Source organism: Rhinatrema bivittatum, chromosome 10 (genome assembly GCF_901001135.1).
Source record: "Rhinatrema bivittatum chromosome 10, aRhiBiv1.1, whole genome shotgun sequence".
Taxonomy (NCBI): domain Eukaryota; kingdom Metazoa; phylum Chordata; class Amphibia; order Gymnophiona; family Rhinatrematidae; genus Rhinatrema; species Rhinatrema bivittatum.
This window is the reverse complement of record NC_042624.1, coordinates 106,848,786-106,874,278: the sequence shown is the minus strand read 5'-3', so window position 1 is coordinate 106,874,278 and position 25,493 is coordinate 106,848,786. Positions and strand designations below refer to the sequence as shown.

Below are 25,493 nucleotides of genomic sequence, written 5' to 3'. Positions count from 1 at the left end.
CACATGTAATGTACGTAAATACCTGGAATGGCTTCCCATTAGAGGCCGAAATCACAAATCTCTAGCCACAGGGGTTGGAGTTGAGAACCACTGTTTCAGTATATGCTAAATTTATTTAGCGTCAGTGGATGGCACTTGTAATGAGATGCTCTCAGCACCAATGACTTGTCATCCTGTGGCCGACTGTAGTCCTTCTGTAACAACTGTCCAATAGCTCCTATCCCTACTGTACACCAAGATAGCACTAAGTTTTTATCAGGAACATGAGAGTACTTCAGAGGCTATTACATAGCACCCACAGAACCACAGTGAAACCTATCCATGGTGTTTATGAGTCTGCCAGAGGAATTATACAGTATTATAGCTTCATGTGTTCCTGATCATTTACACAATACATGAGGTCTCCAGTGCATACAGATCTCTCTCATGCATATTCATTGTGGCAATCCTGAAACTCTGATCAGCTAAGAGTGCCTCTAGAACACAGTCAGGAAACACTGATTTAAAATTATAAAGTGTATGCTGTAGCTCAGCTGCTAGTCTCTGGATACTCAGCTACAGTACACCAGCAACTGCTGCTCAGTTTGGCAGTCATCATTGTGGTTCTAGTATTGAGTTCATGATCATTTGTCCAAGCAGTGTAGAGTGGATAGGATGCTAGTTTATTGGCTGGAAATACACCAAACACAATTTTATTTTATTTTTTAAATTTAACACTGGATATTTTGCAGCTGTGAACGTGCGATTGTGGAATACACTAGAACTGAAGATTCACTTTTGCAGTATCTAAAAGTTAAAGAAGCTTTTGAACCTTCTGTGATAAATCATTTATTGATAACTATTTTGTGAGTCTCCTTAAGATCATACTGTAAAATAATTTGTTTGCTTAGCTTAACAGCACAGCGGCAGCATCTTGGTGTTCTCACTGTAGTGCAGAAGTCTATTTTGTCTGTATTTCACTGAACATCAGTCAGAATCTAGGGCTGCACTTTTGCTGCCAGAATTATGGTATAGACATAGTCAGGAGCAGTTGGTTCATGCCATGATCTGCTTATGCCTTGTGAAAGGATCATGGCATAACTGAGATAAGAAGAAAAATAAGTCAGGTTTAATTTTTTACATTTTTGTGCAGTGGCATTTGTGCACATAAAAGTACAAATTTCTATGTTCTGTTTCGAATACAGATTACTTTAGCTCATACTTGATTGGACATGCTCTGTTAATACCTTTGAACCACACTAATATCCTCATCTCAGCTTTCTTAAATGGATAGTGTTTTTTAAAAAATCTGAAGTCATGTAAAAAATGTGTTGAAAAAAGCAAGTGATTTTATTTTACAGGTTAAACATACCGATTGAACAGCCCTAGTTTGTTTGTTTTTTCAATTTCTGCTCCACTCTAATAACCCACTTTCTTTCTCGGCTTCTGTTTACTTAAGATGACAAATATGCAAAACATGAGAGGTCAAATATATCTTCTCCTACGTGTTCCTTTAGCAGGTAAGGTCTTGTCTGCTCTATTCTGGATATTGCTCTTTCCAGATCTGCTGTTGATTGATGTCAGTCTGTACTGGTTAATAGTGTCCTCCTAGCAGAGGAGCATTTTATACAGTTTTTCATATTGATGGTCTTCTAAGCTTTTGGTATTTCACTTCCGTAACAGCTTCATTTGACAGTAGCAGCCATTTTGTTGAATGAAAATGTTCTAAATGGCCTCCTAAACTAATTGGAAGAGGGGTGCGATACTTTTCATTGTCGAACTGTTTCCTTTGTTTGAACTATAAACAGGTACCAGGCCTGCACAAGAATGAAAGGGAGAATGCTGGGCTTTCACATGGGATAAACTGCACATTGAAAGCAAAGAACATATTATCAAGCAATGGAAGATAACCAAAGGGACTTAGATGGTAAATTTACTACTGGCGCACATGTACGCACGTATGCTTGCTAGATTCACCCTTTTTATAACATACATGCGCATATGCACACATTGTATAAAATAGGCTGAACGCGGGTACATATACATGCAAATGCCTCCTCTACTGCGTAAGTGGGGGGACTTTAATAGAAATGCGTGCCGAAGCAATTACCAGTTAAACCAGTTCGCCCAGGCAAGGGATATGACTTCCTAACCTCTCTATTAACCCCAACCCTTAAAATCCTGCTGACATGCCCATATTGTTTTGTTTTAGGACTTTCGTGCCATCCATAGCAGAAGTTGACTTAGAAAATAGCCACTGCTATTAATTGCATCGGTAGCATGGGATCGTCTTAGTGTTTGGGTAATTACCAGGTTCTTGTGGCCTGGTTTTGGCCTCTGTTGGAAGCAGGATGCTGGGCTTGATGGACCCTTGGTCTGACCCAGCATGGCATGTTCTTATGTTAAGTTACGCAGTAGGGACCCCGGCCTACGCTTCTGCATGTAAGCTTTTATGCGCTGGTTTCATTCATAAATCCAGGAACGCCTATAGCCTGTGCCTCACCCCTTTTTGGGACTTTTTCATTTGTGCGCATATCAGGAGACAAGTACATGGGTGACTTTTAAAATCCACTCAGCTCGCTGAGACCCAACATACTCGCGTAGCTCCCAGTTTTGGGGCGCCTCAGGCTTTTAAAACTCACCTATTAATGACCGTTGTGTAAGCAGAGGGAGGTAGATGACAGAGGAACTGAAGTTCCACAGGGTCATCACTTATTGGCACTTAGAATAGGATTTCATTAGGTTTTAATGACCTGCTCTCCAGTGGGCCCCAGTGGCACATCTGTATCAGCTGCCCAATGGCGGGTATGAGAGGGAGTGCGCTCTCCGGGCAGAAAGGCTTCATCCACAACTGAATTAAATATTAACCTCTTATCGCAAGGTCTCACAACAAAATGTGAAGCTATTTTCATTGGGCTACGTTGTTTTGTAGTTTTTCCCCAATGAATTTTTATAGCACAATTGGGTGGCAGCTTTTCTTTAACTTTTTTGTTGTTTGTTAGAAACCAGCAGAATCCTCTCTTTGAATTAAATTTCCCCATTTTGGAATCGTAGAGAAGGTTTCAAGCCAATGGTGATTTCACTATGAATTTTAAATTTAAAAAAAGCATATAAAAGATTAGGGAAACAGAGAGAAAGTACTTGAACACAACAAGCAAAGGAGGCCCCTGAAGAACAACAATTAGGAGGCAATGTATTAAAGAGCATTCATACAGTATTTTGCATGTGTACTAATGCAAATGAGTCGTACAGTACTGCAGGTTCTAAAATACACACATACAACAGTATTGTAAAAACTTAACGAAAACGCCTGGTGGGGTAGATAACAGGTTTGCCTTAATGCACCTGTAAAACATGTTTCACTGCAGTAATAGGTAATGATCTGTTTTGCATAGTGTTATCGTGTATTACCACATCAGCAAATTTTTTGCATTAAAATGTTCACAAGCTCGTTTACATGTTAAGACCCTAGTAATGTGAGTACGTGCATGAACAGTGCTTTTAACGCATGTTACACTTGAGACGGCATTACTGCATTTTAATGTGTTAGCCCCTCAGTTTGAAAACAGAATCTGTTCTTCGTTTTCTGACATCAAGATCAGTGAATAAAACGGAGCTTTTCCAATCGGGTTGACGTAGCTGGTGTAGGTTTTAAAGCTCCATTTCTGAAGAGATGTGCACGAGCCTGAAGTGAGAACATAACTCATTAACCCAGCCCCTGGATACAACGGAGCACGGAAGAACCCTCCCCCCCCCTCGCCATGATAAAAAGGGCTTCCCCAAATTTAGTCTCTGTTCCTGCTCTTAAAAGTAGCCATCTCCCTAGGGGAGACTATTGGGAGAGGAGAAGGAGGGCCTTGGAGGTTAGAGAAGAGGCAGAGAACTTAGGGGTGAATTTTAAAAGCCTGGCATGCACCAAAGCTGAGAGATCCGCGCAGAATTCGGTCTGGAGTGGGCGGTGGGGATTTTAAAAAGGCACCCGCTTACGTGCCCCAAACTTTTTTCTGGTAAAGGGGCGGGGCATGGGCATTCCGGGATGTATGAATGAAGCCATCCCCTAAATACTTACATGCACAAGCACGCACCAGGGTCCCCTATCACCCAACTTTACCTCTGTTCTGGATGCATGCAAGTTCTAAAACAAAACTAATTAGGCTCATCAGTGGGTTTTTAAGGGTCAGGGCTAACAGGGGAAAAGGGAGGCTAATTAACTAGGGGGGATGAGAAGTCCTGTCCTTCACTAGGCAAACTGTGCACAAACCGGGGAAGCAATTGCGTCGGCTCACGTGTCCACTTACACGGTAGAGGCAGCATTTGTGTACACAGGCGCGCGTCCTTATAAAATTGTGCGCACCTGTACGTACAGCTTATTACCCTGCATGCATATATGCGCACGTTATAAAATGGCTGCGTCTTTTGGCGTGAGCCGGCCTATGCCTGCGTGCCGGTATCAAAATTACCGTCTTAGTATTTAATATCTATGGCCTCTTCTTCTGTAAAACTTGTAGTTATGCAAAGGTTATGCATCAGATTAGATCTCAGCAAGGGAAGATGCTCATTAAGAGATATTTAAATACCAGGTAATTATTATTCACTTTTTTTTTTTTAATTTTTATTAATTTTAGCAAGACCAAGCTGAAATATCCCTCGAGCTAAGCATATCATTTTTTTTTTTAAATTACAGCATGCAAAAAGAATGACCGAGCTCTGAATATGTCTTGATATTTCACCATTTCCATAGGTCTGGAAGGGAGCAGACCTGGCCATTTTTTTTTTTTTTTTTTAGTTCTCTGTTTAGTTTCTCAATCTCTAGGAACAAGATCAGTTATTCATGCTTTACTTTTTTTTTTTTTTTTTTTAAATATTCCCCCCTCAAACTTTATGTTGAACATTTTTTACATAAACTAGCTAAAATACAGTAATTCCTATTTCATTAAATTATGTCTCATAATGGCAGCTTGACCTTTCACAGCTATAACCTAAGCTGACTCTCTTTTGGTGACCTTTGTGTGCTTTGTATATGAACATTGGTGGTGTTCAAGTCTTCAGTTAAATTTATACAAAAGCTATTGCTGTTTACCAGTATTCCTAATCTAAACATTATGGGTCTGTCTATATGCCAATAGAAATTTTTTTATGTATAGCTAACAGAAAATACATTGAAAACCCCATTCTAGACCAGAGCATTTTGCTTGAGTGAAAGGACTCGTGTGATTTGGAAAAAGATATTATGAAATCTGATGGCAGAGTTGTTGATATTGGTTCAAGCAAGGGAATTTATGTAGTCCCCTACCCAAAGTCATAGAGAAGATGATGACGAGGTGGGCAACTCAGTCAGTCATTCTATATGTTTTTTATATAAATTTTAAATGACATTATGGATGCAAGAATTGGTGAAAAAAAACAATTTTCAGATGCTTTATGGTAACTAAGACCCAGGCACACTTGATATTTTCTAAACAAGAGCCTTCGAGATCCTGCTGAAACTGCCTTACTAATCTATAAAAAAATGTATTTGTAGTGAATTTATTTATTTATACACATGTAAAATGTCACTTGAGTTGATTGAAGCTGCTCTCATTCTTGTCACAAAACTGTGAACTTTGTCTATGTACACATATTTATATTCTTGTACTGGAAGCACGGTTGTGGTCCATGTTATGTGTGTGTTTTGTAGAGCTTGTGGTAGTTCTTTTTTTTTAGTGCACACAACAAGACACACATCTGATTTTCTAGGTTAGATTGAACCAGCTTTTAGTACTATCCTATCCCAAATGTATCTAGCGAGAATACAGCAAGAACCAGAATAAATTTCATTTAGAACCTGGCCTGATGACTGAATTTTCTGTATCAGCTCAATTTCATGTATAGTAAAATATTTTGAAGTTATATGTGTATTTCCTATACATGGTGGCCTTATCAATGTATTTCCACAGATTAGATTAAAATGAGCACAGGTAGGCAAAGGAGAAGAGGTGACTCTTGGGATAGGCTTTGAAGTGACAGGGTTGGTAGATACTAATCCAGAGCAAGGGTGCAGAAGTAGATCTGCACCAGCCCACTGCCAGTTAAGAGAGGGAAGAAAGATAACAAGAACCAGTTTAGAAAGGATGTGACGGTGTAATGGACATAACTCCCCCACCACCACTCCTATAAAGAGTGGTTTAGGGGCTGGAGTAGTCTGATAAGGGCTGGTTACTGGTGCCATCTCCATTGCTATAGCCATCTACCAAGTTTTTCAGAGTAAATAACTTTCAGGATTTTTTTTTTTTAAAACTAAGATGGGTAGCAGTGGGCTAGGAGTAGTAGGAGGTGAAAATTTCCCACCTGCTCATATTATTGGATGGAAATTGTACACAAAATTACTCCTAGAAACCTGCAAGTTTAGGTAGCACCTGTGTGTTTATTCTAGGACTGTGATGGCAAACTCCAGTCCTTGAGTGCCACAGACAGGCCAGGTTTTCTGCAATGAATATGCATGAGAAAGATTTGCATGCACTGCTTCCATTGTATGTAAATCTGTGTCATGCACATATTCCTTGTGGAGATCCTGAAAAACTGGCCTGTGTGTGACCCTCGAGGACTGGAGTTCACCATCAACTGTTCTAGATCTTCCAAAGCCAGGCCATCATTTCTTTGGGGAGCTGAGCTAGACAGGGTCGTGGTTTATTTAAGGGAGTATAGAGGGATGAATTAGAGCAGCCTCTATCATAAAAGGCTGCTGGGGGGGGGAACGGGGGACTGAGGCTCTTGATAGAGAGGTAAAGACCAAATAAAAGGATAATAACTCCAAGGCCAGCAGAAAGCAAAGGAAAGCTCCATGGGTGAGCAGCAGAAGCAAACTGCTTCCTATTGTCATTAATTGTCAAGAGTTTATGAGCTGCTCAGCCCAGGAATGCCTTGGCTTGTAACACCACAGTCTCATGCGTGTGAAGAGAAAGGTACCATGTCAAACAGTCGTGGGATTCAAAACCCGTGGGAATGCATTGTTACAGGAGTTGCACATGAAGAAGGAGCATATTGCATAATAGTTTCCAAAACCTATTTACATGCAAAAATCCTTTAAAAAGTTACCTCAATATTTGTGACACTACAGGCGATTCTCCTCTGCCTATTTTATAGGGTCATTCATCAAAATGCGTTACGCCATTTACACCATAACGCATGCGTTATGAACAATAACGCACAGCGCAAATGCAAATTTTTTGGAGCGGTGGGTTCGGGGAGGAGTTTGGGTATAAAACAGGCAATATCACACCGTGCGATACCATAACGCATGCTATTGCATGGTTTTAATGCCGGAAATAGCCACCTTTTTTTTCCTGGAGTTAGGCCTGCAATAAGTGTGCGTTACCACTGAAAACGGGATCTATCGCAAATCACGGTTCAAAAGGGAGAGAGAGTGAAAGCCTCGGTGGAGGGCCACTTATAATTTAACTTTTTATACTACCATAAGGTGGGGGCAGCTTTACAAGCACAGTCTTGCATACAAACCATGCAGTTTCCAATCAGTGAAGATTTAATGCGATTTGGAGTGATGAAAGGTGAAAAGAGCGAATTTTTACACTGCCCTCTCTACTTATCTTGATTGCAGCTTAGGTAGAGAAAGCATCAAGCTTGGTAGGACATGTTACAAATCTTCTTTTCTTTTACCTTTCATCATGTTGTGCTGTTCATACATGTAATACTGCCCCCCCCCCCAAGTCCACCCTACCCCAAGTTACTAGTGCCCCCCCCCCCCCTTACAGTGGTATAAAGTTAATTTTTTTTTTGTGAGCCTCTACAGCAGCCTATTTCTCGCTCTCAGCCTGGACCACCATTCACAATAAAAACCTTTTTTGGGCTGCTGGAAAATTAGCCTAACCATGCCTCCCCCTTTATTTTGTGGTATTTTTAGCACAATGATGAATCTTGGTCTAAATTTGATAATCATTATCCTGTCCTTTATGGCTATGAAGAACTAATCCATTTACATCTGCCTGCTTTAAAGGCCTTTTCTCAGAGAGCTCTGTTTGTTCTGGTCTTTGTGCCTGTAATTTTTCATTTGGTAAGAAGGATGGATTTTACCTTCAGTTCACTCTGGACTATTTTTTGTTTGTGGGTGTAGTACCAATTTGATTGTACTTTAATAAACTTGAAAAAATAGAAAAGATAGTAGCCTTTGTATGAAACTAAAGCAAGCCCTCAGCTCCAGCAGTCGGAGCAAGGAAGATGTGTGGCCTGAGCTTGGCTGACACCTGCAGAAACTGAAGGGCTGACATGCTTAATTACTTGCATTGACCCTGGAGCCTCACGTAGTAGGATCCTGACCTACTTTGTCTATAGCAGTTGGAAAAACAAGAACAGGAGCAAATCAGCTCTCTAAATAGGTGTGAAAATGCACAGTGTTTAGTTACTGGAAAATTAAATTATATGTAAAAAAAAAAATGAAATTGGTGCACTGCCCCATAATAGGGGGCTTAGAAGAGGTTAATCTATCACAGATGAAACACCAAAAGAGTTCAAAAGGGGATGATGCTATCAAAGTTGCAGAAAAGAAGCAACGCAGCCATTTAATGCATAGAAAAAACCATCTGCTAGAACAGTGTTCAGAAGATCCTTACAGACTGGCACGGAGTGGGTCATGGAATGGGCCATAACCTTTCTAACTGATATTGAAAGAACAAAGTTGCTTTCCAACAGGTACCTTTGGTGCAAAACGTCTAAATATTAGACTTCAATAAGACGCTTGTCAGCACTTTTTCAAACAAAGATATGACTCAGAATTTAGTTAGAACAAATAAGCACCAACACAGCCCCAGCAGAACCAGGACAAGAGGCTACGACCCCATTCAGATAGTTGCACACATAGGGGCAGATTTTATAACCTGCGCGCGCAGGGTACATTTGTGCGTGCTACCCGGTGCAAACAAACATGCACCCGCTTTTATAACAAGCGCACGCAGCCGCGCGCTTGTTATAAAATCCAGGGTCGGTGCACCCTTGTGTGCCAAGCCCTAGGGGAGTCCCAATGGCTTTCCCTCAGAGGCAGCTGCCTAAATTCCCCCCACCTTTATTTCATTATTAGGCGTCACTTGCGCACAGCGGCCAGCTGTCGGCGCACCATCCCCCGACACGGCCGCTTTGCCGGAGGCCTCGTTCCCACCCTCGGACCGGCACCCCCTGCCCGCCCCCTTTTTTTTTTTTTTTTTTAAAGCCCCGGGACATACGCGCGTCCCGGGGCTTGCGGGCGTTGCTGAGCCCTATGCAAAAAAAGGCTCAGGAGCAGATTTTAAAAACTTGCACGATCGCGTACTTTTGTTCGTGCACCAGGCGCGAACAAAAGTACGCTGGATTTTATAAGATACGCGCGTAGCCGCGCGTATCTTATAAAATCCGGGGTCGGCGCGCGCGCAAGGGGGTGCACATTTGTGCAACCTGCGCGCGCCGAGCCCAGCGCGGCCTGCCTGTTCCCGCCGAGGCCGCTCCGATTTCGGAGCGGCCTCGGAGGGAACTTTTCTTCGCCCCCCGGCCCTATCTAAACCCCCCCCTTACCTTTGTCGGCAAAGTTACGCCTGCTGAAAGCAGGCGTAACTTTGCGCGCTTCGCCGGCAGCCCCGCTCCGTCCTCCGGTCCCGGGGGCTGGTCCGGAGGCCTCGACCACGCCCCCGGGCCGGCGCCATGCCACACCTCCAAAACGCCGCGTCGTTTCGGGGACGCCCCCAGACACGCCCCCTCCCGCCCCTTTTCGAAAGCCCCGGGACTTAGGCCCGCCAGCTCGCGAGGGCCCTGCATGCATAAATCCGGAAGGATTTACGCGCGCGGCCCTTTTAAAATCCACCCCTCAGCGCGCAGGAGCAGGTTTTCGGGGTTACGCGTGTAACCCTTTGAAAATCTGCCCCAGAGGTCTTTTATTTGACATCCTGGTTTATTAGATTTTGCTCAGACAATAACTATACTTAGAATAGTTAGGACTGTAAAATTTCAAGAACCACTTCTATTCCCTGCACCGTTAAAAAAAACGTGAGGAGGAAAGGTCTTTGGTATTTAAGTTCATATTTTTGTAGAAGTACAAGCAGAGACCAAGCACTGCTATACGTTTTAGTACAGGCCTCTGGCTATTAATGACTGCAGATAATTATAAAGAAAAGACTTGGGCTGCTTTCAGAGACCATGTTTGCAAGTTACTAGCTACACATCAGGCCGTAGGTAACGCATGGTAGAGATGAGATATACGTTAGGAATTAGATGTGTTGATAGCGGATGACAGCCCAGAGTTCTGTAAGGCTGCGTTAGCACAGATGGGCGAGGGCACCCTGCAAACATTCATGCAAAGTAGAGGGCAGAAAGTTTACAAAAACATACAAGGACATATTTACTAGGTTAATCTGTTATACTGTTTCATGTCACCCAAAGGCCTGCCTTTGAGACATCCTGTTCTGTGTAAACCGGTGTGGTATTTTGAATCGAATAATCGGTATAGAATAAATAAATAAGGAAATGCAGATAATTGCCTTTAGGAATGTGGAGCCTGGCACAGTTACCAAAAACAGCACCCAATGGGGCAGGAGCAACGGGGGATTGCTCCTGCCCCAGAAAGGAGACCTGGATTAAGAGTAGGGGGAAGTCAGGGGAGGCTGCCCATGGGTGGCAGGTGGTGATGGGGGTAAGAGGAAGCCTAGAGAGGCTAGTTCGGGTAGCAGCGCCACAAAATACAGAAAAAACATTTGTTTCAACAAAATGGAACAGGAAGTTTGAGATTTCCTACTTTTATTTCAGTTTTTTTTTAAATTTTACTTTGATTCTGCTTTTCAATCACTTCAAGATAGATTACATTCAGATACTGTAGGTATTTCCCGCTTCCCAGAGGATTTACAATCTAGCAGGGTCATTTATCAATCTGCGTTAGGGCCCTAATGCACGATAAAAGGCTCTTAACGTGCATTATTGCAGTGAGATTGCATTAAAGACTTGGTATTTTCCAGGTCACCGCCCACATACCCTCCCCTATTACAATGACCTCCTTTGCATGCAATTTGCCTGCATGAATAATGCAAATGCATGCAAGGAAGATCATTACTAGGCAATTCAATGCTAATATTTTATCGCGGCCGACCAAGAAGGTGGTTCAGCTACGAAAAATTACTACATTTCCCTGGCATGTGATAAATGTGCAGCGGAAGGCCCTGGACCCTAACACAGGTCCTGCCACACATTTAAAGGGGCAGGGGAAAAAATCGTGGCCAAACTGGGTGGTTGAGTGGGGTTCATTTCCTATTTTATTTCAAATGACAGCACATCTCTCGTGTCCTCCTTGACCAGCATTACAGAACCATATATTGGAATCATGAGGGACCAATATCAAAATAGCTTTAACAATGTTAATCACCACAAAATGTTTAGAGATACATAAATTTTTATTGAAATAGCTGACCAAGCTTTTTTTTTTTTTTTTTACCATTATCTGATGAGCCAAATTTGGCTGGTAGTGATGCTACAACTCAGAATTACTCCATAGTCAACTGTTTACTGAAATTTCAAACACACCTAGATCACACATCTACATTTAAGAATTGGCAGAGTTGCCATGCCATGAAAGAGTATGGACTATATTAAAGAATTTAAAATGCATGGTCCCATGATGCTGTCTGATAAATAAATACTCAAGTTTCCTCTTCTCGTTTTAGCTAAGATTAAATGTAAGGTCGAAAGCATGTGCCAATGATAAGCCCTTCTTGACAGAGAGCAAGAACCTGCATGTGATGAGGGGGAGGGTTAATGCTCTGCCAGTCAACCCCAATCGAGATATGAAACTGTTTGGAGCCTTGGCTAAAATGGGACAATTAAACTTCCCATTAAAAAAACAAAATCCACCTCTACCATTTATAAAGTGGTATTAGATTTGTAGCACACATGCTAGGGTGTTTTACTGCCTAAAGCAGGGCTAGTAACTCCTGTTCTTGCTAGGATAGCCCCAATGAATATTCAGATACAAGAACATGAACCCAGTTACACGCCATCGTTTGGTTATCAATGTGTCTCCTGAGGACCAGAGTGGGTCATGAAAAATACCTGAATCCTTTAAAAAAAAAAAAGATATCCCATCCCCGTTAACAAAAAAATAAAAAACTCACTTACATGATATGTGGTAAGATCTTAATTCAATTAAACTGAATAAATCTTTATACTAAATGGAAAAAAAAAAGGACAAAAACTGACAGATCTTTATTATGGTATTTTTAAGACTATACAAGAGGGTTAAAATAAAAAGATGCAACCTATGTCTTGATACTGAAACATTTATACACAATGTCGCGTCATTTTAACATTACATATTCTAAACATTGTTACAACAGACCATTTTCTTTTTGCACATGATTAAATATAAACTATACTATTTACCAAGCAAAGAACTTAAGTTTCTAGTTTCTAACATATTTTTGAAAGCAGCCAGGTGGCCAAACACTCTTTAAATGAGATTCAATGTGTAAATCAGAAATTTAACATTTCACTATTTTGTAGAGAACAGCAATTCTATCTGTACATGGCTGTAAAAAGGAAGTTCTTAAAATACATTCTTTGCTTTCCTAGAGTGATAATAGAACTGGGCAAAGAAAACAATATTTTAAGTAGACTGAATCTCTTATTTCAGAAATGAATGGATCTTATGTTTATAGAAAGCTAAAATGGATTTTCAATTTAACCCCGCCCCCGATAAATTTTTTTTAATGCAACACAAAACATTTAAATATCACATGCCTTCCACTCCCCTTCCAACAGCTCAACCTGATTCAGTTACTATGAATAATTATGGAAAAGTTAGAAAATCTCTTCCAACTGTTTAATCCGTGCACAGTGTGGACCGTATGGATATTGCTGGGGACATCGGTCCCAATTGTAAGCTGTACAGCGTTTGGAATGCACTAAGAATGTTTAACCAGATGGAACGTTATTCTCTAAAGGAAACATTTCAACGTAGCTAACATGCTTATCTTTAAGAGAAGTGGTGCAATTTTCAAAATGCAACAGGCAATACTCTAATAGAACTCCATATCTAGCAAAAATGGAATATACAAGGTAAAAGGGCATGAATGAATTCTTGCTCCCGTTTCCTAACTGCTTATGGCATTTCTCTTAAATTTATCTGTCAGACTAGAAACGATACTGGCTTGATTATTGTGCGACATATGCTGAAGTCACGAGGTAGAAGCATCTGGCCTCCAAATTCGTTGCTTGAGTTTCTGTATTGTTTGTATTAACGTCTGTGTATTATGAACTGATCAAAGGAAATTGTCCATTTGCTTTGTATTTATACAGCATTAACGCTGAAGGCCATTTTATATAAGCTGGTAATCTATACCTTCCTCCCACCCAAAAATAAGATCGTCCACTTCCTAACCAGTGTTTAAGAGAAAGACGCTGCAAATTTGAGACATGAGACAGAAAACAGATAAAACACACAACACCATGCCAACTGTCTAAGCCAAGTAGCGACTTGTCCATTTATAGTGCATTTTGAGTGCAAGGTTTAATTAAGTGCAATTCATTCTTTTCAGCTGTTGGAAATGTATATACATTTCTGAATTCAGCCTTCCAGGAAGGTCAAGTGCTCCACTGACACATACCCATCTGAAAAGGACAGATAATGGAGAGATGGCATTTGTAATTGGCTATCCAGTTATTCAGTTTTAGGTTATATTAGACAGCTATAATGTAGTATCTTTCTAATAACATTTTATATCTCTTGTCTTAATTTTTAAATGTCACTGGATATCATTTTGCTAAAATTAGTAGAAATAATAAGCATGCATGAAACTATAAAAAAAAAAAAAAAAAAAAAGCAAAAATCTGGACATCTTGGATTTCTACTTCTAGCACACACTAGGTACGCGATTTTGTTTGAAATGAACAGGAAGTTTGCCACTATGCGTTTCATTTCACATAGAAAAAGCTGAATGAAATTCCATGGGGTTTTTTTTTCCTTCACTGAGCAGCCACCAACTCAGCCCCCCTGCTGCAAAAAACAAACAATTCAGAGCCCCCTGGACTTCTACCCCACCCCTATCCTATCTTAGCTCATTGGTCTGTTAAAGTCCAAATGGGGGAGGAGGGATCCCCAATTGTTTCGTGCAGAAGGGGCATTGCTGCAACCACAGACACCTTGCAGTTATTTTTCAAAGGACCCAGGCACCTAACTTAAAGGCCAATGCAGTAATCGGCGCAGGTTAAGCAGATGCGCGTGGTCGATGTCGCTCCGATGCCTGGCTCCCAAGCCCAGGACCGTAATTGCAATGACTGGATTAAAGGCGGCTCAAGATCTAACAATCTGCACTTCTGATTGAGCTGAAATTACAAAATGGACCAGGAGGAAACTGCTGTGTCATTCTCTCTGTGTCTGAAGGAATAGAGAGAATAAAAAGGGATTTAAGAAAGCTTGAAGGGTGATTGAAGATTTGGCAGCTGGGAATCAATGCCAAGAAGTGCAGAGTCGTGCATCTGGGGTGCGGCAATCCAAAAGAGCTGAATGTGATGAGGGGGTGAAGGGCTGCTGTGCACAGAGCAAGAGAAACCTTGGGGTAATAATATCTGGAGATCTGAAGGCAGGGAAGCAATGTGACAAGGCAATACCTAAAGCCAGAAAAAAGCTGGGCTGCATAGAGAGGAATAACCAGCAAGAAAAAAAAAAAAAAAAAAGGGGAGGTGATGATGCCCTCGTACAGGTCCTTGGTGAGGCCTAACCTGGAGTACTCTGTTCAGTACTGGTACCCGTATCCCAAAAAGGATAAAGACAAGATGGAGGCGGTCCAGAGAAGAGCGACCAAAATGGAGAGGATTCAGCATGGGAAGACTTATGAGGAGAAGGCTGAAGGATCTGAATATGTACACCCTGGAAGAAAGGAGGTGCAGGAGAGATATGATACAAACCTTCAGATACCTGAAAGGTTTTAATGATGCACAATCTTTGAACCTTTGCCATCAGAATGGAAACAGTAGAACTAGGGGTCACAAAATGAAACTCCAGGGGGGACATGACTCAGGACCAACGTCAGGAAATATTTCTTCACGGAGAGGGTGGGGGACGTTTGGAATGCACTTCCATAGGAGGTGGTAAAGAAGAAAAACAGTCAACAAATTCAAAGGGGCATGGGATAAACACTGGATCCCTAAAGGCCAGAGGTCAGAAATGAAGAAGAGGGTGCATGGGGGTGACCTGCATGGAGAGGCAGTTACCACCCTTAACAGAAGGCATGGGGATTACTACCCTCAATCAATAGACTTATTACAGTTGCATCAAAAGCATTATCACTTTCTGCTTTTGATGGTTGTGGGGGGAGGGGAACTGGATACAAACCACCACCAATATGGACCCTGACTTTTACAGGCTGAGATACTGACAAACAGACAAAGGAAAAAGGACAGGATGGCTTCTACGGCCAAGTTCCACAGCAAAGCAGCATTGTCTGAATTATCAAGAACGCACCTCACCCTGTAAAAATGTGGCTGGCAGTAATTTATGGGTTTGACAGTTCCTTGATTTTGACTGATTGTAAATATTACTACCCTTCTCATAAGGCTTGGGGGTAACTGAATGGAGAAGCAGTTATTACCCTTGAGAGAAAAATGGGGGTATCCTGCACAGGGCGGCAGATACTACCATAAGAAGCTTGCTGGCCAGACTGAATGGGTCATCTGGTCCTTTTCTGCTATGTTAAAAAAAAATAGATGATTTTGTTAAAAACATAAAAACAACTAAATTATTAATAAGAGCCATTTAAAACAAATAGATTACAGTCCTTATTCAAAGATGTTTTCCAGAGGTGCACTGGTAATGCTGCATGCCCCAGTCCATGAGAATGAACATGGACTCTCTCTGCAATCAATGTAACAGAGGGAGCATGGTAGGGGTTTTATCAGAGGTGAAATTGCAATCCTTTGTACTTGTAAAGGAAGGCTGATGTTACCTCCGTTGAGTAATTCCATCAGAAATGGTGCGTGGGCATGAGTGGGAGGCAGGGTGAGGTTATCATCGGGCTAGACACTCAGAAGACAGGCCGTTAGCACAAAAACAATTAAACCTAATAAAATGTGAAAATGTCAAATTCAATTAATCAAATGTTAAGCACCCAAAAAAAGGGATGGACGCAAAGGAAAAAAAACTTAAAAGCTGGAAACACTCGTAGATTGGTTGGAGAAGGAGGACTCAAGATGGCCACCATGTAAGACATGGTGGAAAACCTCCTGCTGTGTTTTTCTAAATTTATTTTGCCGCAATTATGCCCCACACAAAACGCAAGGCAAAGCTTAGAGGGGTTGCTCAACTTCAAGCAACCATCTCCAGCCGCGCATAGAGGGGCGGATTTTCAGAGCCCTGCTCGCGTAAATCCGCCCAAAACCGGGCGGATTTACGCGAGCAGGGCCCTGCGCGCCGGGAAGCCTATTTTACATAGGCCTCCCGGCGCGCGCAGAGCCCCGGGACTCGCGTAAGTCCCGGGGTTCTCGGAGGGGGGCGTGTCGGGGGCGGGCCCGGTCGTCGCGGCGTTCCGGGGGCGTGTCGGCAGCGTTTTGGGGGCGGGTATGGGGGCGTGGCTACGGCCCGGGGTCGTGGCCGCGCCCTCAGTACCCGCCCCCAGGTCGCGGCCCGGCGCGCAGCAGGCCCGCTGGCGCGCGGGGATTTACGTCTCCCTCCGGGAGGCGTAAATCCCCCGACAAAGGTAAGGGGGGGGTGTAGACAGGGCCGGGTGGGTGGGTTAGGTAGGGGAAGGGAGGGTAAGGTGAGGGGAGGGCAAAGGAAAGTTCCCTCCGAGGCCGCTCCGATTTCGGAGCGGCCTTGGAGGGAACGGGGGGAGGCAGCGCGGCTCGGCGCGCGCAGGCTATACAAAATCGATAGCCTTGCGCGCGCCGATCCAGGATTTTAGTGGATACGCGCGGCTCCGCGCGTATCTACTAAAATCCAGCGTACTTTTGCTTGAGTCTGATGCGCAAGCAAAAGTAGGCTGATCGCGCTTCTTTTAAAATCTACCCCAGAGTGTTTTTTCTCCGTGGATACCAACCAGATGCCGGGAAGTGTGGTCGCGGAAGGAAGACTTGAGGAGCGCAAGACTAACCTTTGGACCCTGGACACCACTCTTAGCCCCGGTGCGCCGGACAGACCCGTTCCCCCAGGCCAGCTACCGCTGAGGTCCGTGCCAGAGCCAGCGCTAAACCCTGCGGAAGTTCAGGGAAGTTTAGAAGCGCTGCAACATCGAGATCCCTTGAGAGTGGAGAATGGGTTCTGGAAGCCTTTGGAATCAGGAGAAGGAAAGGAATTTGAAAGTGAACAAAATCCTCACGTGGAATTAGGGTTGGCTACCCCTGGAACGGGCACAATTATGAGTATGGGTGGAGAAATTCCAAAGGTTGTGGAGACTGATTTGCCATCACCGTCTACCATGGAAGGCATTTGCGGGGCATTAAAATCTATTGAGTCCTCTCTAGCTACACTTTCACAAATTACTATGGACACTAAAAATCAAGTTATGATTAACACAACATTGTTGTCTTCATATAATCGAAAAATAGAGGATATTCATAAAAGACTTGTTGAATCTGAAAAAATAACTCAGAACTTGATAAAATTGGAAAGGATAGTTAATAGAAGATTGGAAAGTCTTGAGAATGCCTCAAAGATTTGCAACTTAAGAGTATTAACTTTTCCTCAAATAAGAATGATCTCTCCACTTGGATCTCTTTAAAAGTTGTGTGTTAAAAATATTGCATATTCTCGAATCAGCATTTCCTGTTATTACGAAGATTTATTATCTTCCACAAGTTTCAAGAGAAAATGTAAAAGAACAGGAAGAGAGGGATTACTCATCTCAGTCACATTCGTTGGATATTTCTGCTATTCTTGAATCATCTATCGAGACGGATATTGCTCAGAGAAGACCAGTATTGGTGACATTTGCCTTCACATCTGAACGTAACATATTAAGAATGTTTTTTCGCAATAGGCAGTCGTTATTTTACGGCCATAAGGTCTGGATATATCCAGATCTGATAGGATCTACACAAATAATGCGAAAACAATTTCTTGAGTTAAGGCCAGATGTTATAAAACTCGGAGCGAAGTTCAATTTACGTTATCCCTGCAAATGTGCGATTATTTATAACAATGCTAATTATGTTTTCTTTGAAATTGAACATCTGAAAACTTTTTTGGAAACTCATACCCAGATATAACATAATTGTGGTCCGCAATTAAATAAGGTTTTTGTATACATGGTGACATGAATTACTATAAGTATTGTTTTCTTTATTAATCTCTCTCTTTTCCTGACCTCTCCTTTATTTCAGTACAAAAGTATTGTAACAAAATTTTCTTTATATGACTTTACTTTTGGATGTACTATATTACCCTAGCAAGATGTATGCTTGTTATAAATTTGGAAGTTTATGAAAAAAAAAAAAAAAAAAAAAAAAAGATTGGTTGGAGAAGGAACTACAAAGCAATGATTGAATTTCCGTCACTCACATTTGCCCTCAGAGTTCCGACAGATGATTTCATTGCCATCAGAAATATCAATCACCTCCAGAGTTTCCCCTTGTGTGATTCGCAAGTCCAGTTTCCCTTTCTTTGGGGTACTGGCAGAATATTCTACTATTGCAGTGTTGATGACGACAATCTCTTTAGTGTACTAGAAAAGATGAGAGAGAAATCATACAGGATTCAACTCAAATTTCATTTCTAGCACTCCCTTCATTAATCCAGAGGAGCTGTAAATAATAAATTCGCTATCTTGGATCTAAAGCTACTCCTTTAAAACGCCGGCAGCAGCTTTTGCCGGAGGCTGGCGTGACAAAGCATGCAGAACAAACCGTGATCCTCTTGGAGCTTGTTACAGAAAGTAAAGTGGCTCCTTCTGTTTTCCCTTTCTTCAAACCCCTCCCTCCCCCAATGCCAGAATATTTCATTTATTGAACACAGAGTTATCGGATTATCAGAAAGAGTTCACAGTGAAATGCAAAATCCAGGGAGAGAAATGCCAGGTTGTGAACAAATGTGAAGACAACACAAAAAAAATAAAACAGAAGTCTGAAAATAGGTTGGGGAGATGTTTGCCCTCAATGCACAAGAAAAAAAACCAAACAAGAAGTAGGGTATAAAAACATAGAACACAACAGCAGATGTAAAGCCACGTGGCCCATCCGCACCTGCCACTCTGCTTTATATTCCCTACCAGGGAAACACTTTTCTTCTTATAGGTAAATTACATTCCCGCCAAGAAAGCACCCAGGGGATATTTACTATGCTGTGCGGTTTAGGGGGCGGTTATTGGAAAAAAAAAAGAAATGAAGAAAATAAAAATTTTTTCAGAAGGATTGGTAAGCAACACACTCACGTCATTTTCTGAAACCGTTTTTTTTTTTTATCAGGCAGCTTGAGGTACGGAGGATTGCAGAACGCACATGGCCTTTAGGAGACACGTTTTTCAAAATGATTGGGGGGTAGTAAAGCCAACACTAATTGGGTCACAGAGAGGGAGTCTGCTCAATATCGGGGGTGCTCAAGCACCCATGGAGCCTGTGACCCAGAAGCGAGCGCGCGCGCATGCCATTTATATATTTATTTATTGCTAGCCGGCTCCAGCAAGGTGCTCGGCGATCCTCCGGATACTTATCTTTTTCTTCTCTCTTTGCAGTACACACATGTGCATAAAGAAGTTTGTTGGTCCTAGTTTTGCCAATTTGAATCCTTCCTGGGTCTACTTTCTTTTTTTTGGGGGGGGGGGGGGGGGGAGAATCTTTTTTTCCTCCTTTAAATTACTTGAGTTTTCAGTGCCGTGTTTCTGTTTTGGATGTCCAGGAAGAGGAGGCGTACTTAAGGAGGAGGAGGAGGAGGAGCTTTCAGACACACAAAGATTTGCTCTTCCAATGAAATGAACAAAAAGAGGAAGAAAAGAACCTGCCAATTGCGTAGATTATAACTCCCGGCTGAACTTTAATTTTAAGGAAGAGTAGAGCTAGCGAGAGACCTTACCCTAAACCTTTCTCTGAAGGATTTCTCCTCTTTTGTCATTTTCCTATTCTTTTCCTTTTCCAGCATATTTTTTAAGACATTTCTGGAAAGAAAAAAAACAAAGACCTGAGAAATAAACAAATTAAAGCTCTTTAGAAGATTATGTCAGATTCTAAGGAACTGATTTTCTTTGCATTTGGTAAGATGTGGCCTTGTTATTCAAAGCATTCATGAGGTCTTAGTTTCCCTTCTACCAATTTACCTTATTTAAAAAAAAAAAAAAAGTTAAATATTGTACCCAGAGATTACAGACACAGCTAAACATCATCTTATTTACAAGTTTGCCTTTCCACCACAATACCCAATGTGAACCAACAATAGTTAATCATTGAAAAAACAAATTAAAAAAAAAAAAAGGATAAAAAGTCAGGTGAAACACAAGAAAATAATTTTCTCTATACTTCTTGGCATGCATCAAGCTGCTCTGTAACTCAACCCCAAATCAGGCAATCAGGAGGGCACTCGGAAGGGTAATGGGCTTCTCGATCAGATCAGAATGCCACAGAGAAGCGAGCAGTCCAAACCGGGCTGGCCTTAGGCCGGAGGAGGGACTGGGGTGGTAATGAAATGCTAGGCTTGTCATAGGCCTCACACTCACTGACAGCCTGCCACCGCTGAGCTTTCCTACCAACTGGGCCCACAATTGGCCCCCAGCAGCTTCACCAGTTTGCGGAGAGAGCGCGAAAGCGAGCAAGCGAGATATATGGTGTTGGGAGGGCATGTGGCTAGCCTAGATCACTTCCGCTGCGGGTCTATGTCTTTAGGCTTGTGTGATGCGACTGCAGCAGAGGCCCTCCGAGCTGCAGAGCTGGGTGCAGTTGCATTGAATGCTCTGATTTCAAGCCCCATCTTCTGGAAAAAAATCCAGCCTTTATATTTTTCCTATAGAGTTGTCATCTAGTCCTATACAATCAGAGAGCATTGTAGTCTACACCATTTTCTTTGCTCCTCAAGTTTAAATAGTAACATAGTAGTAGTGTGTGTCTGTCCATACTATTAACAGTAGTAAATGCTGACCATTTGGCCCACCCATTCTGCCCGGTTTTCATGCCTAAGCCTACAACAGAGCCTTGCTGAAGCTTCATGTCGGTTGACCTTGTCTCCTTTTCTTGGAAGCCTGATGCACCTGTACCACTACACTGTGCATGTTGACCTTATCTTCTCCCCTTTTTTGTCCCTCTAATGTTTGTGCTATTGAGCTTATAGGATTCTTTAATCCAACTCCCAACTTACCCAACCATTTTGTACTTTCCCCTGCTGCAAGTGCTCTTACACTTTTGAACATACATCTGCTTTTAAAAAAGCATAGGACTTTGAATACTTTATTGAAGATTTTAATTCATAAAAATAAGTAGCAGATTAATCCAAAAAGGCTACAAGTTTCATTACAACTTCTCGCAAAGCAGCCGATGTAATAAACTCTGATTTTAGCACGGGTTTTAACACAGGCATTAAGAGCCATGCAAATAGATGAGGAGTAAAAAAAAAAAAAAAAAAAAAAGTACACATTTTGACTCATGCCTTCACTCTCTGCTGATTGGGCCCTCCACTGCCACACGTCAGTGAAAGGAGCCATCCCCTTTCAGAATACTATCCCTGCAGAACTCTGGAAAGGATTGGGTCCTTTCATGGACACGCAAGTGAAAAAGACCAAATCGGGAACAGCCCTGCCAGAGGAGGTTCTCCCAAACAGTCTCACTTTCGCTCGGAGAATAGAGAACAAAAAGATTGCACCCGCTAAGATTATCTCTTATGATAAATTGTGACCTTCATACAGTAACAGCACTGGCTCCACACGATTTGTGTTTTAAACCCAACTCTATAACTGCACGAGCACTAATCATTGGTCACATAGTGGTTAAATGGGCAACCATATGAAGCTGCAAATTCAATAATGTGCAAAATGAAAGAAAAATACAAAAAAAAAATTGATTTGATTTATGATCTTCATGTGTCAACAAATCAGTTTTCAACAAGCACAGAAATTGTGCTCATCTTATAAATCACCAGGAATTTAAAAAAAATGATATAATGGGGGAGCAGAAAAATCTAAGCTTTCTGTGCATAAGAAGTTACCTTCCACCCGACACTGCAGTATTTGAGGAAATTTCCTTCTTCAGGGGTGGTGAAATGCTAACGGCTCCAATACAAGAGTCCTGATCCCGTGAGCTGTACAAAAACCACGTGAAAATGGATACCACTCTGTGACCGATGATTATAACTGCAGGAGCACTGAAGTTGGGTTTAACACACAAAAATCTTGTTGTGGACCCAGTGCTGTATGAAGGTCACAATTTATCAGAAGAAATAATCTTAGCGGATACAATCTTTTTGTTTTCTATTCTATGAGCAAAAGTGAGATGGTTATTTATTTGAGAAGAGGTTCTCCGGTAGGGTTTCCAGACGGGGGGGGGGGGGGGGGGGGGGGGGGGGTTTTGGGGGGCTGGGAGGACGACAGATCTCAGACATGTTTGTGAGCCGGACACAGACATAGAAGACCCCTGGGACCAGACTGGACATGGACCACCACAGACCCTGCTCATAAGCTAAGCGAGGGAGGACCCAGACTGCCTGGCCCACTGAGCCAGACATTTTTATGAGGGAGTTCGGACTGGCCGGCCAGCCTATGGGAAGTTAACAGCTGCCTCTGGGCAGGCACTGCATTCCCCACTGTAGGAGATGTGCTAGGCGGCCTTCCCCCAGTGTGCCTCCTTGCATTTCAGGGTAGAGGCTAATGAAGGCGCGCTGAGCCTCTCACAGATTTTTTTTATTGTGGTTTTTTTTTTTTTTTGAGCTAAAGCCCTTTCCTACATACCAGGGCAGTGTTAGTGCTGCACTAAAATAGAAGTAAAAACCTGTGGTATGCTCAGTGAGGCATATTACATCAGCCCCAAAACCAGAACAGAAGCACAGCAAGTGTAGAATCTGTAATGCAAATATCTGCTAACCGTAAAAAAAGGTATAATTTTAGAAGAGGAGATACATTTAATACCTGGATGTGGAACTGTGGACATCTGCATACCAGGTGGCTAGAGAGTGAAAGAGAAAACATAGTATAACAATTTCTAAAATGAAAATAAAAAGAAACTCATTGTTCATTTGTAAAATATTACTTACCTTCACTGTTTTCCATGTAACATAAAATGAAAGAAGAGGAATTAGTGTTAGGCCTTTTTTCAGTTTTCTAATAAAGTATATATTTTAAGTACATATGCATTTAATTTGTAAGTTGTGTGTATATTTTGATGATATCTTAAATGAATAACTTCTGCCTAACACTAACTAGTAGGGATGTGCAGAAGAAAAAATTAATTTTGTTTCTTCCGTTTGTTTTGTGGGACCCCAATTCTTTTCTTTATTTAAAAAGAAAAAAAAAAAAAAGTTTATTCCGATTTGTTTTTCATTTGCCATTGAAGTTAGAGGAAGCATTGCAGCCTATTTTGAGCTCCAGAAATGGGTTCCCTCAGCAACTGTGAAATGGGATTTGTGAAAGGAACTTTTAATCACACTCACACTCTATGAATGATTTCCCTAATGAGGAGGGGGGGGGGGGTTGGTTTTCCTAAAAAAAAAAAAAAAAAAAAAAAAAAAAAAAATGCTGAGGGTTGCTTTATTTAGAAAGCTTTTCCCATATTCAGAAGCTGAACTCTGGTTGTTTCATTTCCTGATTCTGCATGAGTTCTGACTACTGTAATTATCACATTCAGGAAATCAAAAGAGTTTCTCTTCAGCATCTTTTCTCTTGTGCCTGTATTTCTTTCTTCTGAGTGAAGGCTTTCGTGGAAAAGCCACTCCAGTATAAAATCAACCAAACAATGTGGGAGAACCAGGCTGGGATTATGGAGGGGTAGGAGAAAAGAAAAGACTATAGAACAGGTGCCATGGTAGTAGAAACCTATATGCATGTGGCAGCAAGTCCTCTATGGTGGAATAAGGGGCATGACAGGTAGGCATAAGACAGCAAGTCCACTATGGAGTAGGGATATGCAGAGGGACGCCATACGTTAGGGATGTGAATCGTTTTTTGACGATTTAAAATATCGTCCGATATATTTTAAATCGTCAAAATCGTTAGGGCCACGATACAATACCAATTCCCCCGATTTATCGTCAAAAAATCGTAAATCGGGGGAAGGGGGAGGGCAGGAAAACCGGCACACTAAAACACCCTAAAACCCACCCCCGACCCTTTAAATTAAATCCCCCACCCTCCCAAACCCCCCCCCCCAAATGCCTTAAATTACCTGGGGGTCCAGCGGCACACTAAAACACGGCACACTAAAACACACCCCGACCCTTTAAATTAAATCCCCCACCCCCCAAATGCCTTAAATTAACTGGGGGTCCGTAGCCTTAAATTACCTCCGTAGCGGCGGTCCGTAGCTAAATCGGGGGAAGGGGGAGAGCAGGAAAAGCGGCACACTAAATCGTGTAGTCTTCAGCCGGCGCCATTTTGCAAAATGGCCGCCGCATAATGGCGGCGGCCATAGACCAAAACGATTCGACGAAGGAGGTCGTTCCGGACCCCCGCTGGACTTTTGGCAAGTCTTGTGGGGGTCAGGAGGCCCCCCCAAGCTGGCCAAAACTTCCTGGGGGTCCAGCGGGCGTCCGGGAGCGATTTCCTGCCGCGAATCGTTTTCCGTACGGAAAATGGCGCCGGCAGGAGATCGACTGCAGGAGGTCGTTCAGGAACCCTCGCTGAACGACCTCCTGCAGTCGATCTCCTGCCGGCGCCATTTTCCGTACGGAAAACTATTCGCGGCAGGAAATCGCTCCCGGACGCCCGCTGGACCCCCAGGAACTTTTGGCCAGCTTGGGGGGGCCTCCTGACCCACACAAGACTTGCCAAAAGTCCAGCGGGGGTCCGGAACGACCTCCTGCGTCGAATCATTTTGGTCTATGGCCGCCGCCATTTTGCGGCGGCCATTTTGCAAAATGGCGCCGGCTGAAGACTACACGATTTAGTGTGCCGCTTTTCCTGCTCTCCCCCTTCCCCCGATTTAGCTACGGACCGCCGCTACGGAGGGTAATTTAAGGCTACGGACCCCCAGGTAATTTAAGGCATTTGGGGGTGGGGGATTTAATTTAAAGGGTCGGGGTGGGTTTTAGGGGGTTTTAGTGTGCCGCTGGACCCCCAGGTAATTTAAGGCATTTGGGGGGGTTCGGGAGGGTGGGGGATTTAATTTAAAGGGTCGGGGGTGGGTTTTAGGGGGTTTTAGTGTGCCGGCTCACGATTTTAACGATACTTTACACACCCAAACGGCAACAATACGATTCCCTCCCCCTCCCAGCCGAAATCGATCGTTAAGACGATCGAGGACACGATTCACATCTCTACCATACATTGCATTTGGGATTTGGATTAGTCGGGGGGGGGGGGGGCGGGTAAGTTGCGTTCGGCCATATGGCGCCCCGATTCGTTAATGCGATTTCGATTAGTTTCCCCTGCTAAAATTAAATTAACTACAACCCCCCACCC

General features: G+C 42.7%; 1 protein-coding gene across 8 annotated transcripts in view; it reads right to left on the bottom strand.

Annotated features, from left to right (window-relative positions):
- Positions 1 to 12,160: 12,160 nt before the first annotated feature.
- The window catches only part of FYB2 (FYN binding protein 2), a 59,389-nt gene continuing 46,056 nt past the window's right edge, over positions 12,161 to 25,493 (bottom strand). For 7 of the 8 annotated variants that reach the window (XM_029618197.1, XM_029618194.1, XM_029618198.1 and 4 more), the window contains 5 exons: positions 23,132 to 23,136; positions 23,007 to 23,043; positions 19,976 to 20,057; positions 18,470 to 18,632; positions 12,161 to 13,587 (listed from right to left, as the gene is read on the bottom strand). In XM_029618197.1, the coding sequence (XP_029474057.1) occupies positions 13,544 to 13,587; positions 18,470 to 18,632; positions 19,976 to 20,057; positions 23,007 to 23,043; positions 23,132 to 23,136 (331 nt within the window). In that variant the 3' untranslated portion in view covers positions 12,161 to 13,543. Of the gene's footprint in view, positions 13,588 to 18,469; positions 18,633 to 19,975; positions 20,058 to 23,006; positions 23,044 to 23,131; positions 23,137 to 25,493 lie in introns of those variants that run through there. The other variant, XM_029618200.1, reaches the window with a different exon arrangement.